We start from the raw sequence: 18,262 nt of genomic DNA on the forward strand, positions 1-18,262 counted from the left end.
AATTAGTTATTAGTTACGTTCATTAAAATTTTTTTGCTTCATTGTTAGTTTCCAGCGGAAAATGCTACCCAAGAGGAAATAACAAGAAAGGAAGAGACTCAGATAATTCAGGAAAAACAACCTGCTGAACCTGCTTTCGGAAGGAGAGGAGAACTGATTTTCAACTCAACTTTTGAATATTATTATATTCAATAATTCCATACAAGAAACTGAAAAAAATTATGAAATGTTAAAAATGTTAAGTTTTTTCAATAAACGGTGCTTTAGTTATGCATATGTATTATGTATATTTTTTAAAAACTTTAACATTGTTGACTTCATGAAGTTTCACTAGCTTTGTCAATAAGGATTTCTTGGACAATAAAGCATGATTGATTGATGATGTGCATTTTGATTTTCTTTAAAAACTTTAACATTGTTGACATCATGAAGTTTCACTAGTTTTGTCAATAAGGATTTCTTGGACAATAAAGCATGATTGATTGATTGATTGATTGATATTTATGAAAAGATTCAAACATGGAGTGAAAAATATGAATTTTATTTTCAAAGAAAATTCTCTCAACAACATGTCACAACCAAGGCTGTTTGATTTGAAACTATGATATCATTAAAATGGTTGAAAAACTTGACTTTTTAAAACACGGCAATTCTAATAAATACATGAGATAGTGAGGTTACTGGTCACAGATCAATACCAGAAACAATTTTGGAATCTTGGAAGAAGAAACTCCTAAGACATTGATGACATTTACCCAATATAAGAAAGAGAGAACCACTCTTTGTCTGCTTAAGCCAACCGACAATTATCATCTCTCAAAGGAATAATGAAACGGTTTGAATGGAATTAACAAAAATGGAAATTTTTGTGTAATAATCTGAATACCACTAGTTCGGACTTCCATTGTCTACTATATAAAATGATTTGAAATCCCTGAAACAAGTAAAAAAGAATAATTAAAAAAGAATAGTTGAAAATAACAATTATATTAAGCAACAATAAACCTGAAATGAAATGATAGTGAAATAACCTACAAGTAAAAATATAATAATTGAATAAATGAAAATTGAAGGAATGAAAAAGAAAATAATAGAAAAATAAAAAAGTGTAGAGATTCCAAGTCACGTTAGTTCACGACGTTTCGATTGTTGGTATCTACAATCGTCTTCGGGTGATGACTGGACTGATTCCTCCGAGAGATGACTATTTTATAGGTCGTTGAAATACTTTGAGTTGAGATATGTTGACGACACCTTCATAATATGGAACCATGGGAATACTGAACTAGACGCCTTTCTGAAACACATCAACAGCGTGAGACCTTCCATGACTTTCACAATGGAAAAGGAAATCCACAATGAATTGCCATTCTTAGACGTTTTGGTGAAGAGGACCGACACTAAGTGGGAAACATCTGTATACCGAAAACCCACTCATACGGGACAGTATCTGAACCACGAATCCAACCACCATCAATCGACTAAAAGAGGAATCGTCAAGACTCTATTAGACCGTGCTTTTGGGCTCTGTAATATAAAGGAAGGTCTCGAGAAGGAACTAGACATCATCAAAAATGATCTTCAGCGGAATGGATACTCCAAAGCGATGGTAGAAAAGACTTTGGCTAAAAGACAGCAGGAGCCTCGCAAGGAAGAGAAGCCGTCACAACCAGTGCTTGCACTTCCCTACATCAGAGGATTATCGGAGAGGATAAGAAGAATTGGTTCCAAGTACAACATTAGAACCTGTTTCAGATCCGGTAACACTATCCGTAGCAGCCTCACGAAAACCAGGCCCCCAAACGCGGACTGCGATTCCAAGAATTGCATTTACCGGATACCCTGTGAGTGCGGAAAATCCTATATTGGTGAAACTAAGAGGCCATTGAATGTTCGCATTGCCGAGCACAAGAAGCACACACAGCGAGGAGAAACCAGCAAATCAGGAATAGCAGACCATGTTTGGACCCATCAACACAACATCGAGTGGTCCCAAGCTGAGATCTTGCACAGAGAGGAACATTGGTTCAGGAGAAAATTTAAGGAAGCCGCATACATGTTATCCAACAACGTATTCAGCCAGGCCAGCGTAGATATACGAAACATATGGAAACCCATCATCAAACGAAAAATGACCAACTCCCGTCAAAACGGTCATCTCTCACGGAATCAGTGAAGCGGAAAATGGAAAGTAGAGAAAGTGAAAGTATTTCAACGACCTATAAAATAGTCATCTCTCGGAGGAATCAGTCCAGTCATCACCCGAAGACGATTGTAGATACCAACAATCGAAACGTTGTGAACTAACGTGATTTGGAATCTCTACACTTTTTAATTTTTTTATTATTTTCTTTTTTCATTCCTTTAATTTCTATTTATTCAATTATTATATTTTTACTTGTAGGTTATTTCACTATCATTTCATTTCAGGTTTATTGTTGCTTAATATAATTGTTATTTTCAACTATTCTTTTTAATTATTCTTTTTTACTTGTTTCAGGGATTTCAAATCATTTTATATAGTAGACAATGGAAGTCCGAACTAGTGAAATTCATCACGAAACATTGTCAATCACTTTCAAACAAATCTGAATACATTTCAAAATAATGTCCCGAATTTTCCTACGCTTTTGTGTCGGTAGAGGGATCATTTAAAACTGATTTTAAATTGATTATCCGGTCACTCTAACCAAATAACAAATAGCCATCATGCAAAGTACCTAGATAAATCAATTATTTCTTCAAAGTGCCCTGTTTCATCAGCTGGCTCGACAAAAGAGCCTTTATCAGAACACCCGCAAGCTCTCGTCTGGGAGAAATGCATTTCCTAATGATATTTGGGAGGCAACTTTAAGGTTTTCTCTACGTTCCGAAGTCATTAGATATACGGAATACGAAGCTGGTTAGGAATCGCCACTAATTTCAGACGTTTCTGGGCAAGCGGTGTAAAAGTTTTTCATATTCGCCTGTGCTTATTCAACACCAAACAAATTATTTGTTTGGTGTTGTTACTGAAAATGAAAATGTAAATGAAAATGTAAAAAAGTAGGAGATTATCAGTGGCGCGCAGTGTTTTAATTTGAAGAACGGTCATCTACCACTCATTTGGTCCTTCGAGCCGGATGAGAAAACTGCTTTTCGTAATATGCACTCCTGCCAATCCGCTTACTTTGAATCCTATGCGGTTTCGGTTAATTATCAACGTTGAATTACAGCTGTGTAATAATTACCTCAATCCGAATTACAATTTACGGATGTATAGAGTAGGCGTCGTCCAATTGGCTCTGCAACGGTACACAAATCATTCATTAGAGCTATGCTTGCGTCATCAGGAATGATTCAATATCACAGGAAAATGCTCCAAGTATGGTGCCTTTGCAAAAATTATGATTAATGTTGGATGTAGCCTTTTAAGGCCTTTGCTAGCTGAAATTTTTCATATATTACCTATGAAATGCTTTGTTCATTCAGTCAATCGGCCGATGTGTGAGTCGATAGTTCAAGCTCCAGGCTGAACGCTCGATTTTCACTTGATATCGTCCAACTCGTGTTAGGAATCACATGTTAAAAGGTAAGACATCGTTAGTTCTTAGCTCGCCCAAGTTTCGACTTCTGAGGGTTATCGTTCGTAGGTGTGCGACGACTGTTTAACGGAAAAAACATATTTTCAAACAGTGATTGAAATTGTGAGAATGACGCATGAACAGTCCCTGAAAGATAAATATCATTCAAGAATAATGATAGCTAGATGTTAATTCCATGGATGTCAGTTTTCAGTTCTTCAATTTCTCCAAAATTTCCTTGAATTGAAGAAAAAAAATTGGTGTTAACTAAAGTGGCCCTTCCTATACCTGTATAATTTCCTACATTACAAATTTGAATTTTTTCTGGTACTGAATGGTGAAAATCCACTAAAAAATTGGTGAAAAACTTTGATTTCCACCACAAAAAAACTTTTGTTCAATATCTTATCTCGGTGTTTTCTTGTTGTAATCTTGTGACTGTGTTTTCCCCTGGCTTTTCTAACAAATTTGTCAGTGGAAAAAGGGATTTTCCCAGACAAACTCAAGTCTGGGCTCATAAACCCAGTTTATAAAAAAGGTGACCCCCACTTCACTGAAAACTACAGAGGAATGAGTCTTCTATCAAGTTTTAGCAAGCTATATGAACTGAATATAAAAAATCAACTGCTTTCATTCTTAACTATGAGTAAGTTGCTATCTTCAATTCAGCATGGTTTCACAAATGGCAGAAGTACTGGAACTGCTTTATATAATTTTCAAGAAAATGTAATAACAGCCTTGGATGGAAAAGTCCAGATTTGTGGGCTATTTATTAACTTTTCTCGGGCCTTTGATTGTGTTAATCAAGACTTCTTATTAATTAAGCTCGAGCGATATGGTATAAGGGGTATAGCATTGAATTTAATGAAATCATACTTAACTGATCGATCCCAGAGTGTAATCATCAACACAACTCAGAGCCAATCTCTCATTGTTAAACAAGGAGTTCCCCAAGGCTCAATTCTTGGACCTCTGTTATTTTTAATCTATGCTAATGATCTTATTAATTTCCTTCTTGACATCTCTGAAGTCCAAGTAATATATGCTGTTGACACAAATCTAATCATAACTGGCGAAGATGCTACTGAACTTGTGATAACATCAGAAATGATATACAATAAAGTAATGGAGTGGTCCGAAATAAATCATCTAATGGTAAATGCATGCTGCGCATGCCTAAGTTCGTATATTCTGATTCTGCAGCGATACAGCAACATGGTACTGGTATTTTATAAAGATGTTTTTCTACACCCGTACTCTAACAATACACTTATGTGACCATAATCCGTTTCATAATGATATCCATTATGATACAGATTTTTCATAACGATACAGATTATCAACCAATAGAAACCCATAATTTTTCAATCAAGAATCCTGTTCCTTTGTTTGTTCTATATTCTAACCTAAGTAACTAATTGCTTTATTTGTCAAAATCAGTTTTCATATTACCTACCTATATTATCAAAATGTCTGAAAACAGCGATATAGAAGGAATACCATCAACTCCAATATTTTTAAAAGATCAGATTAATTACAGTTGTTATATTCAATATAAATATAATTAGAATCTTTATAGTTTTCATATATCCATGATAATACCATTAAGTTTGTGTGTTTTTTTTTAAATATGAGTTAATTACTGTAAATGTGTTCAATATAAATATAATTTTTATAGTTTTTCATTATTTATCGGGTTTAGAAAAAATAGCGTATGCAACTCTCATGTAATGGTTATTAATACACTCGCATATACCATACAAAACTCGCCTTCGGCTCGTTTCGTATCCCGGCATAATATACTATTACTTGTTGACAATTCGAATATTATATTTGTGCTGTTGTTTTCCAACTGACAGTTGTCATTTGTACTATGACACTTTTCACCTTTTGCTAATCTGTTCTTGTTATGTCTTTTTTAATTAAGTCGAGAGGTTCTATGATTTTTTTATATTTCTATATAATTATATACACACATCGGAAAAGTCTAGGGATATTTTCAAAAATGGCAATATTTTTTTTTAGATCGCTCTTGGGAAAACAAAGTTGACGGGTGATTATTAAACGAATGTAACTTACAACAAAATTTATTAAATGGTCAAAAATACTGAGTGCGCATATAAGCAAAAATAAAAAAAATATGGCTCTTCTTTGGCACCCCAAAAAAAAATTATAATACAAAAAAAATTGGAATCAGTACAAAGTATGGCCCCCACCCTGGTTTATTACGGCCCTACATCTATCGTGCATCGACAAAATGAGATTGTCAATGTCTTGTTGAAGTACATTTGCCCATTCAGCGATTCGTTGAAGCATGTCCCACACATGCTCGATGGGATTCAGGTCCGGTGATTGTGCTGACCATGGCAATACATCAACTCCTTCGTTGGTGAGCCAGTCAGTCACTAGACGCGCGACAAGTAGACGAGCATTATCGTGCATTAGGTGAAAGTTTTCACCAAAGCACCAGCAAACGGACGGACGATAGGTAGAAGAATGGTGTCGAGATACTGTCGAGCTGTGAGGGAGCGATTTGGAAAAACGAGATCGGTTCTGCCGCCGATCATGATTCCGCCCCATAGCATTACTGTACCACCTCTGTATGTGTGGACTTCCTGGACGTGTCTCAAACGTTCATTATTTCCAGGTCGTCTCCACAGTCTTACTCGACGAGAATCTGGATGAAATCCAAATCTGGATTCGTCTGTAAACAAAACTGTGGCCCAATCATTTGCATCCCAGTTTTGATGTTCTTGACACCACTCTAATCTTCTACCGCGATTGCCTCTCGACAAAGGTGGACATCTAAGTAGCCTTGTGGAGATCTGCTTCATGCAGTCGATTTCTGACAGTATCACGACCAATGGTTATCTGGTGCGTCTGCTGCAACACGTTAACCAACTCAGGTGCTGTGATTGTCGGTTGTCTTCTTGCGGTTAAGACCAAAAATCGGTCTTGAACTGCAGTTGTAGCGCGTCTTCGCCCTGGATGTTGTTCGGCTAGACTGCCAGTTTCACGGAAACGCCGCCACAATCGACTGATAACACTTTGGGAGACCCCCAAACGAAGAGCTACATCATTTTGTCGCATGCCACCTTGAAGAAGCCCTATAGCTCTATTCATCTCAGCCAATGGTAAGTGATGGCGTTCCATGTTAAAGCACAATATTTCCAGTTTAATTGCTGAGCAAGAACAAACTCGACACTTTCAGATTATTCATTTTAGCCGAAAACCTACAGTTTATAAAAAACTTGATAAAAGATTAGTTACCGTTTTTGCAGGCTTTGTTCAACCCATAGAAATCTACAGGGTGGTCGAGTGTACCAATTTAATCGAAATTAAACGACCTCATGCTTTTATTTTTATGATATTTAGTATGTTATGAAAATATCCCTAGACTTTTCCGATGTGTGTATTTTACTCCTTTTATATTAATAACTTATGACTGTGTTCATATCATTTGAATTCATATTAATTATGACGTTTTTGTCAGTTACTGCTGGACTGTATTCATACATTCATGCTTTTTAACTGAAAAATAGAGATTTATTATTATTATTATTATTCTGTTTTGGTTCCAGCCGTACCGTTCCCACCGAGTCACAAACTGACAGTCGCCGAAGTGTTCGACCCGAGAACGGCGAAACCGCGGCCGGACGTGTTGAAGCAGCATTTCATATTGGAAGGGCGCATCGATGAGACCGCCGCCCTTCGAATCATCAACGAGGGCGCGCAGCTGCTCCGCGCCGAAAAGACGATGATCGACATTGAAGCTCCCGTCACAGGTAAGGCCAAAGTTTGCTTTTCTTCCTTACATTCCCTGAGATTTGACTGGAGTCCATGAGTTTGCGGAAATTTCAAAGGTTACCTTAGTCCTGATAGACCGGCGCCTCCTCAAGTTTACATCATTTGAATCTACCTTGCGCCAAATTCTCAAGCAGCAGAAGCAGGATTCGCACCAGGAGAGGTAATGAAACTTACCACAGCGCTTAGGCCACATGTGACCCATTGTACATCCTCCCGAGGAGTTGTCCTTCTAGGTCATGAACCATCCTGTCCTTTCCAGGAAGTTGGACAGGTCACTAGGAAACATCTCCTTTATATTGGCAAGTGAAGGCCAAGATTCGCCGAACACACACCCTCTTTGGCAACCTTGAGATGTCTCACGATGGCCTCCGTGAAGGTTTTGGAAGGTGCAGCGACATTACTGTCGTTGCGCGGCTTCTTCAACTTTCTTGGGGTTCGCTTCGTAGAGGTGCCCAAGTGGGGGAGCTTTCCTGCAGGGGCAGCCGGTTCCTTGCCTTTATTCAAGGCGGAGCTCTTGATGCCCGCCGCAGGAAGTGCCCTTGCTGTTGGAGGTGGGGTAGAAGAGGAGGAGGGTGCACTTACAGTTGCTGCCACCCCTGCCTCCTTCGCTCTCTTCCTCCTTTTGGCCTTGGCGTCGCAAATGCGCTAACCCATTGGCCTTTGTATTACATCACGAGGTGATCTGCTATGTCCAGCCTCATTCCAAGCGGTAGATTGAGGTGGACATTTCTGTTCATTTCCAGCCACCGCCATAGATTGACGTGAGCACTTCTGTCCAGCCTCGGGATTTTGTTTTTGTTGTTTCTGTTTTTATGTTTGTTTCATTCATGTGTGTTCCCACGTGTAGGAAGGGAAGAGTTGGTCACCTCTGGCAGAGCCCCTCATTACCAGATGTAGGCTGATTACAATGAGGTTTCGCCCAGTTCCCCAAGGGGATTGTTCGTAACCGCATATCACCCTGCGGCCATTCAGCTGTCGGCACGATTCCTTAAGCCTTAGCTTGGTAGGCGTGGTTTTGCAAAGGCTTTTGGGGGGTTTTAGTTCCCTTCACCCTACTTATTTCTGCCACCGATCAGGAGTCCGGCGATCCCGTTCTCAACGCCACATTAGCTTCCTGGACAGGGCCTCCAGTCCCCTGGCCTGGGGACTGGAGTCATTGGTATGGTAATATTTCAACTTGACAATATTGACCAATCAACTAGAATCTCTTCAGTATATCATTATGGGTACAGACGATTCTTTAGATGGTCCACCAGAGATGGTCAACAGAAGAGGAAATGAAACCCTCCTGAACAGGTTACTCACCAGAGGTTCAAAGCCCTCCACGACTAAATATGATTCATCAGGCATATTTGACTAATAGATATCCTCAGAAGGGCATAATCTTCAACAATATAGACCAATCAACTAGAATCTCTTCAATATTCCATTTTAGCTGCCGTAAACAATTTTCCAACAGATGATCTATAGGAGAGGAAAATGTTCCATAGGAGAGAAAATGCACGACTAAATCTGATCTATTGCCGGGCATAACTGACTCACATATATTCCCTCAGATGAGTAGGTTGGTTCGATGATTAGGGTGGCGTTCTTTCAATTTGAAAAATTCCGAACAATCAACTAGAATCTCTGCAGTATGTCGTAAAGGCTACCGTAGTGGATTACCCAAATGATGACTCACAGGAGAGGAAGACGGTCCAAAAGAGGGGATATAAAATCCCTGACCAGGACAATCCAAACCAGAGGCAGAAAACGCTGCACGACTGAATGTAATGTACCGTCAGGCATATCTGAAGGTTGCTGAGGTCATGAAGGTGGTAGTCTCCCACTTTATGGTGGGAGATTACCACAAGACATGAAATGGAACTTTCCCTGAACAGGTCAGTACAAACCAGACGGAAAAAAGCACTGCACGACTGAATCTAATAGATAGATAGATAAATTTGTTCAGGAAATTACATATTTTGATAATGGTATAACAATGAATGAAAAATGAACAATTTTGAAGCCTGATCTACCTAAGCAGAGCTTGAGTTGTAGTATCAACCTATAAACAACTTAAACGTTGATTATATATATATATATACACATATACATGCATATACACATAAATGAGATATCATTGTTGCATAATGAAGCAAACACTCATACCGACAATGTAAATATAACTGATACAGATGGTTGGAAGGAAGGAAAACTGGTGGAAAGAGAGAGTAAGAGAGAAGGTGACGTTGGATTGTTCTACTAATTCATGATATTACTTACAATAGGATGTAGTTTATATCCATAGCCTAGAGAGAACTTTGATTATGAACCCGGATCATAGACAGATTTCAATATGTCATACTTTTGATTCACATATTCTTTCAGTTTTGACTTGAATTTGTATTTATTGGAGATTGCTCTAATGTCTGAAGGAACTAGATTTATTAGTTTTGGGCCAGAGTATGATGTAAATCTCTGAGTGCAAATTAATCTACAGCGAGGAACATTCGTTTTTTGATGAAATTTGGCTCAGGTTTCATATTTATGATTTATTTTGGGGATGGGGTTATCATGCATCCATAATATGCAGTGATAAGTGTATAATTTTCTCACCTCAAATAAGTCTGATTCTTTGTATAGTACTACAGTGGAGTATCTTTTTTTACGATTGAAAATGATTTTCAGGATAGTATTCTGCATTACCTCTAGATTATGTAACAGGCTTTTGCTGACGCCACCCCATATTATATGCAATATCTCAGAACTGATTCTACGAGTGAGTTATATATCATTGTTAGTAGCTTTTTATTACTGAGATTTCTGAGTTGGTAGAATTTATGAGATAATTCACTAAGTCTTTTAACAGTCTGCTCTACATGTTCGTCCCATCGTAAATGTTGGTTCTACATATACACCAAGATATTTCATGTTGTTTACCTTATCAACTGTAGGACATGTGCATATCATTGGGCTTTGGCAAATAGGTTTGTCAGGTGTCACCTACTGTGTAGGGTGTTTAGACTGGCCTGAACGAATTGTTCTTTTAGATTATTTTAAATAGGTTTGTGTATAGTGAGCTTATTTTTGGAAGGTTGATCTTTATTTGTGAGGGTAAATGTTACGTATTTAGTTTTAGCGATGTTTAGGCTCAAAAGACTTGTGTTTGACCAAGAAAAACAGATGTGAGTCCCTTTCAGCTCTTTCAAAGACTTCCTCTCACTCATCGCTTAGAAATGACTAATGCTGCCTTGGATGTTTTCAAGTTTGTGAATGTCATTGTTGTATATTAAGAACAAAACTGGGCCTAGAACTGTTCCCTGGGGGACGCCCATGGTTACACATGTATATGAGTGTGTGCGAATGATTTGCATTTTTAGATTTAGACAAGTTTGATACTCATATTTCCGCAATTGTCGGTCAGAATGTTTATTATTTCTAAGTTTTAATGCATTGTGTTTTCTCGAAACAAGTGTGAAAAATACTAATCAAGTAGTACTCAATTATTCACCTTACTCTTCTTAATACATTGTTCTGTATTCTTCTTTCCTCTGGGAATAAATATCATTATTATATTACTATTATGAATTCCTCCAAAATTCATTGAGTTTTTCAGCCTCTTTGACATCAAATGAACTGAAATTAATCTGGCAACATCGTATTCGAGCCAAACTTCCGCAACAAGTTTCAAACGGGAAATATCCATATTCCATTCGACTCAGACTTGAATTTAAACTCTTCGCGTAGCTTGAGGTATTTAAACGAGTGAATTCCACAGGAAGTTCGACACTCAGCTATTTATAATCACTGATTATACAAAGATTAACCAGAGTTTCGTTTCTCGACTAGTTATTAACTAATATTAATTATGAATCGTATGTGATAAGTTAATTGAAATTTACCGGCGCGATAATATAATTTCCGTGATTCATCTTTGATGAAGTCGTAACTTCAGTTTTATTTCAAAGAAATGTTTTCGACTGAGGGTAGCAAACTCTTTGTGTGGTATTTGATATATTTTCCGAGTGGTTTCGGAAAAAAGTTCAGTGGGGTTATTTCAGGTGATTTTGCTGGACACTTTAGTGGTCCATATGCTGCAATCTACTGATTAGGAAAAATATCCAGATATTTTCGGATGATTTGATTGTTATGCACAGAAGAACTCTCTTGTTGATATACATTACATTATCGTAGAATTGAAGATTTGAAAGTTCTCAAACAGGTGATTTTTCACATATAAATATGACGTCTAAACTTAGTTGATGTAAATGAGATATAACTAGGACCAAGAATGGAGCCCTGCTGAACCCCCCTTTGTTTCATCAACATTTCTTGATGATGGTCTGTTTCAGTAATCGTCTGTTACATTTCATTTCCACTGTTTGCGAGAAAATCTAAACAAAAAGTCAATTTTGACTTAGTGTTAAGAAATGGAAATAAAGAAATATGACAGAGGTGTTAAGAAATGGAAATAAAGAAATATGACAGAGGTGAAATAAAAAAACCGGCCGTAGGGGGCGGTACAGATCCAGCATTATTTTTATTAGAGACTCTGCCATCTTCATATTTTGGTATGGTGTTAAGAAATGGAAATAAAGAAATATGACATTATTTTTATTAGAGACTCTGCCATCTTCATATTTTGGTATAGTGTTAAGAAATGAAAATAAAGAAATATGTCAGAGGTGAAATTAAAAAACCGGCCGTAGGGGGCAGTACAGATCAAGCAATATTTTCATTAGAGACTCTGCCACCTTCATATTTTGTTATAGTGGTCACAACTGGAAATAAAGAAATATGACAGAGGTGAAATCAAAAAACCGGCCGTCGGGAGCGGTACAGATCAAGTCATATTTTTATTAGAGACTCTGCCACCTTCATATTTTAGTATATTGTTAAGAAATAGAAACAGATAAATCCGTCAGAGGTGAAATAAAAAAACGGTCGTCGGGGGCGGTACAGATCCAGCAATATTTTTATTAGATACTCTGCCACCTTCATATTTTGGTATAGTGTTAAAAAATGTTAATGAAGAAATATGTCAGAGGTGAAATCAAAATATGAAAGTGGCAGAGTCTCCGATAATTGTTTACGAGTGTTATAGGTCTATGATTAGTTACAAGTTTTTTATCCCCAGACTTAAAAATTAGTACTGTAATTGATTCTTTGAAGGAGGCTTGTATTTCTCCTGCTACGAAGATTGAATTTAATATATGACAAAGGGGTATAGCAAAGTAAGTGTGATACTTTTCAATAATATGAACAGAAATTCCATCAGGTCCAGGAGATGTGCTATTTTTGAGTCCAGCTATAACAGTGATCAGTTCTTTAGTTATCGGTTGAAGAAATAATGAGTTGCATGTTTACATGGTTTTCAACAATAGTCGTTTTGGGTTTCTCGATTTTTCACGCCATATCGTCCCCAATTTCAACAAAAAACTTATTAAAATAGTTGGATTTCTCTGTGTCTGATGGAATTTCAAGTTCATTGACAGTTACAATATCAAAATGTTTAAATTTTATTCATGGTTTGGTGTTAGTTATTTCGTTTATATTGCTCCAGATTTTTTTCATGTCATATTTTGCTTCCACAATTTTATTTGAGTAATACTCATTTTTTTTTTGATACGCGTAGGAGATTAGTTAAGTAATTTCTGTACAGTTTATATTCAGTTCCATTTTTCAATAAAGGTATGGTATACCTTATTTACGTATTAATTTTTCTACTTGGTATATAACACATTGCAATATTTGACGGTCCGAAGTCCGCCTGTTTCCGACCGTCGCGTCGACCGAGTTTATTGCTGAGTATCTCAAATTTCGAGGTTAACTTACTGAGATGACTGGACTGAAAGTAAGTTAAAATTCAAGTCAGTCTTCTGTATCATCTTTAATTATTTACATTTTGAGAAAGTAGGATGAAAAATATCCGCTCAAACTCAAATTGCTCCAATTCCATTGAAGACATTAAGAATTCCGTCGACACAAATTGTGAAACCCCCATCACTCAAAAGTGTACGTATCCAATAATAGATAAATCGGACAGCTTCAATGTAACTCTGCTTACATTTCACGAACCTGAGTGGATGGCTGGGATCCGTATAATTTTCCGGCGATCCATTCAAAGGTGAATTATTCATAGGACGGGGTGGCACGTAATTATTCCGGTTATAACTGGAGCGAACGTGATGCGCATCCCCAAGCCTTTGTGTAGATGCATCTAGCAGATGAAATTTATTTTCGCCGTAGCGGCTCGCGACCACAAAGAAAAATGATTTTTTCATTATAATGGAGCGAATACGCGGCAGTTCCATGCAAAACGCAAGGTTTCATTGTGTACCTAGCTGTTAATAACCTTTTGCAGGGGCCACTCACCTGGATTGGGGGAATATCCCGCTTCTGAATTGTGAATATCCCACTTCTGAATTGTAAATCTTCCACTTCTGAATTGTAAATATTCCACTTCTGAATTGTGAAATATCCCACTTCTGGATGGTGTTTCGAAATATTTCGTTCAATAGCAACTCAAAATCGAAATCTGATGTCTGTCCAATACAGGGGTGGTTTCATCCTCCTTATTTTGGGGTGAAGGGGTTGATTGTCTCCTTCTTTAGTAGGGTCTGAGGGGATAGTTGTCGCTCTTGATTCTGTTCTGAGGGGGTATACTCGCCCTCTTAATGTACGATTGCATATTCTATGATGAACGCTTCTGAATTTACAGGCGTTTCAGATTTTTCATCCATTTGTGGGTCAGAGATTGGATTTTCACTATTGTTATTTGCGATTGACTCTTTATCCGTGTCTGTCATCCATTTGGTTGGAGTCGCAGTTTTCTTTTTGTGTTCTTCAGGGGATTTCTCCTTGAGGCCATGTTATTTGGATTCTTCAAGAAATATATATTCTTTTGTCTTTAAGGTCTGATGTTGCTCATACTCCAACGGAAAGTATGGTGAAATAAAAAAAATAACAATGATTGTAAGTAGGGAAACAAGATACTTTCTGGAGCATTTCAAGGTCGCGCGTCATTGGTAAGTGATTCAAGAGAGACGTTAGTGAGTGGGAAAGAGACATGTGTGACGTAATCGATGCAAAGAAGGATGGAATGAGTATCGGATGTATTCAAAGATAAGAGCGTGGTTGAATTATATAAATACTAAATGTAGGTGAAAATATTAGAAGCGCGAAAGTAGACTGATGATAGTGATGAATGAAAAATCAGAGTGAAGAAAAAACATGGCGGCACTGTAGCGGGCATTTAGTGGAGTTATACAGCGTGCTCCAAAATATCATTCAATAGAAAAACATGATGCCATGGCAAAATACATCATTTGAGAAAAGAAATATGACGGTTCAGCGGAGCTCTTACGTTATAATAATTATAGACAAGACATGAGAGTTTAAGTAGATACATTATAATGATAATACATCTCGATGGATGTAGCTGTTACTACGTGGTAGGAAATCATAATGGAGAAAATAGAAATGGAACTTTGTATGTTTTTTACCAAAAAAGTGGTAAAAAACATAGAAGGTTTCATTTCTTCATAATACATCTCATTTCGAAGTGTAATAAGTAATAAAATCTCTATATAAAGTCAGAGAAATCACCTGCCAAGGACTTGACCAGAGAGTAGTAGCTGAATTTTAGTAGGAAACTTTTCACTTCTGACTTGGTCTAAACTGAACTGAAGGACTGAATATTCCTTTTAACGATAGAGAAAGTTTATTATAAAGTTTACCAAAACTCATTAAAGGTCCCAATTTTATGGAAAGAATTGTGAGGTTAAGGTGATCGCAAAAACTCTAACGCGAAAAAATATATTTTCTACTCTCGGATTTGACGTGAGAGACGCAATTTAGAATATTTAAAGAAATAACCGTAAGGTTTCCAAGGTGTGAGAATAAATCTCTGCACGAATATCTGGCATTATTGAAGAACATAGTTTCCAGAGATCTCTTCTGCAATCCAAGAACATCGTTTATTCTGAAAAAAAATTTGTCCGTTGTTTCAGAAGTTTCCTCCCTTTCAAAGAGTCTACTTCAAAGTGTGATAATCTCAGTGAATACTCATTCAATGTAATCGAAATAAGCGCCGTTCGAATCGGTATACTTTCGCCAACGTAACACAAGATAATTAACTCACTCAGAATAAAAATTGTGTGCTCCTGTCTGGGGAGCATGGTGGGCGAGGCAGAACTTCGTGCGGACGTCCGTTGTCGTGAAGCAGATTCTAACCTCCCCCGCTAACCAGTGACAGACGTTGTTATTGCCATTTTCAGTACACTTCATCGATTTCCTCACAATAGCACTCTGCTGTGGTGGTTTGGCCTAGTTCAAAACGTTACAGTGAATCACACTAGCCCGTGGCTATCATATATTAACCATGGTATTTTTTGGTTGGTTTTCGCCTATGGGAAGTGCCTGGGTCGCTCATCGGTGCCCAACCACAGTCCCGAACGTTTTCTGTTGTCGTAGAGGAGTCACTTTTCATCACAAGTGACGATCCGTTTCAAAAGAAAATCGTTTTGGTTGCGGAAAAACAAGCGAGATTTTTTACCTTTCCAATACGTTTTGAACCATCATAAACCGCATGGGAGCTGACGCCCAGTTCTTCCTCCATCCCACACACCGTTTCTGATGGGTCGGTCTCCACCTGGAGTACAAATTTTTTTATCAGTAAACAGTAGAATAAATATTTATTGAGATACGGAGCTACTTATACATTTTCAGAATGCTGATGAAGCAAACTCTCTAAGTTTCCACAGTTCCAAACAGTGCTAGGCAATTCTGTTGCAGATGGAAGTCAATTCGAGGGCTCCAAATTACTTGTTGCTAAAGATGAATTCCCAAGCATTTGGTCACATCACATTGATTGATGAACTGTCCGTCCAGCTCGACTAGGTCACTGGTTTTCATATCCGTTGTGGAGAAAAGGATACATAGCAGACATAGTTTTGAAAAAGTTAGGTCTGAATTCGAAAATGTCATTTTTGAAGAGAAGGAAGAGAGTTAGAGCAAGGATGCTACCTTGGGAGACGCCTGAGCGACGTTACCCGGTCTACTGAGAGTGGTAATAATCATTTCATTTCTAGAGACATAGACATACAAATTCAAAGGTATGACTTGACCCTGGATTGGACAGAGGACTTCTGGCACACCAGACCAGATTAAGATTCAGATTCAAAAATGTTTATATTACCTATTGGGTGGTCAACATTCTAATTTGAATCTGGGGATTTGGAAGCTCAACTCTAGTATCACATTTCATTTCATTAACATATATACAAAAATACATTTGAATATATTCAAACGGAGCGGCCAATTGTAATGGGCCCAAGTGTTTCCTCGCCTTGCCGGAGATGGCCCAGCGGAGAACCCTCTCACCGGTGTTAACAGTAGCCCATTTCCAACCCCAGGTATATCTGGTGGTCAGCCACATACCTCCTTCCCAAAGGCTTAGGTATGTGTGGTGAATCTAAGTCTTTCTACGACAAAGTCTACGGCAAAGTCTAATTCAGAGCTTGGATGGTTTTTGATGATGTCGCGTATGGGATTCCCGGGGAAAGTGAGTACAATAATAGGGATTGGTAGTTTGTGCTTTGTGTGCTGTGTGTGTTAGACGGTGTGTGTTGTATGTATATGGTAGGGAGGGTGAGTGTATACCCACAGCACTCAGGCCACATGTGACCCATTGTACATGCTCCCGAGGAGTTGTCCTCCTAGGTCATCGTCCATCCTGTCCTTTCCAGGAAGGTGGACAGGTTACTAGGAAACATCTCCTTCACATCGGCAGGTGTAGGCCAAGGCTCGCCGAACACACACTCTCTTTGGCATTCTTGAGGTTGCGGCCTCCGCGAAGGTTTTGGAACGTGCAGCGACATTACTGTCGTTGCGCGGCTTCTTCAACCTTCCTGGGGTTCCCCTACTGGAGGTGTTCAAGTGAGGGCGCTTTCCTGCAAAGGCAGCCGGTTCCTTGCCTTTATTCAAGGCGGAGATCTTGGCGCCCGCCACAGGAAGTACCTTTGCTGTTGGAGGTGGAGTGGTGGAGGAGGAGGTTGCACTTATAGTTGTTGCCACTCCTGCGCCTTTCGCTCTCTTTCTCCTTTTAGCCTCGGCGCCGCAAATGCGCCACCTTTGTATTACATCACGAGGTGATCTACTATGTCCAGCCTCATTTCGAGCGGTAGATTGGGGTTGTCATTTCTGTTCGTGTCCAGCCACCGCTATAGATTGAGGTGGGCACTTCTTTCCAGCCTCGGGATTGGTTTTTGTTGTGTCTGTTTGTTTCATATATGTGTGTTCCCACGAGTAGCAAGGGAAGAGTTGTTTACCTCTGGCAGAGTCCCGCATTACCAGAGGAATGCTGATTACAATGAGGTTTCGCTCGGTTCCCCAAGGCGACCGTTCGTAACCGCTTATCACCCTGCGGCCATTCAGCTGTCGGCATGATTCCTTACACCTTAGCTTGGGTAGGCTTGTCCACGGTGGCATGTTTCGTAAAGGCTTTTGGGGAGTTTGAGTTCCCCTCACCTTACTTATTTCTGCCAGTGACCAGGAGTCCGGCGACCATGTCGGTAGGCTACATTGGCTTCCCGGACAGGGCTTCCAGTCCCCTGGCCGTTCCCCTATCCGCCACCTGGAGACGCGCCCGATAGGTAGCCCAACCCACGGGGACGGTGTGTGTTATTTGTGTGTGTGAGTTGCATGTTGTGAAGCACACTAGATCAAAGTTTTAACCACTACTCCAAGAATTTAATGTGACCTGAAACTATTTCAAAGTATTCTCATTTATTATATAAGTGCATTGGAAACTATACAGGGTGTCCCTGGACTTCCTCTTTTCCTCTCGGGAATGTATAGATGGGGTCAAAATATCACCAGTACTTCATATAACTTTTTTTCCTAAAAGT

At 38.7% G+C, this 18,262-nt stretch overlaps 1 protein-coding gene across 7 annotated transcripts in view; it reads left to right on the plus strand.

The window, feature by feature from the left end:
* The window catches only part of LOC111506509 (serine/threonine-protein phosphatase 2B catalytic subunit 2), a 306,256-nt gene that overhangs the window by 62,344 nt on the left and 225,650 nt on the right, over positions 1-18,262 (plus strand). For all 7 annotated transcript variants that reach the window (XM_023161595.2, XM_023161594.2, XM_023161593.2 and 4 more), the window contains exon 2: positions 7,145-7,348. In XM_023161595.2, coding sequence (XP_023017363.1) covers positions 7,145-7,348 — 204 coding nt within the window. The remainder of the gene's footprint in view (positions 1-7,144; positions 7,349-18,262) is intronic.

Source organism: Leptinotarsa decemlineata, unplaced genomic scaffold (genome assembly GCF_025532065.1).
Source record: "Leptinotarsa decemlineata unplaced genomic scaffold, Ldec_3_MD MMD2_P_RNA_scaffold_2, whole genome shotgun sequence".
Lineage (NCBI taxonomy): Eukaryota > Metazoa > Arthropoda > Insecta > Coleoptera > Chrysomelidae > Leptinotarsa > Leptinotarsa decemlineata.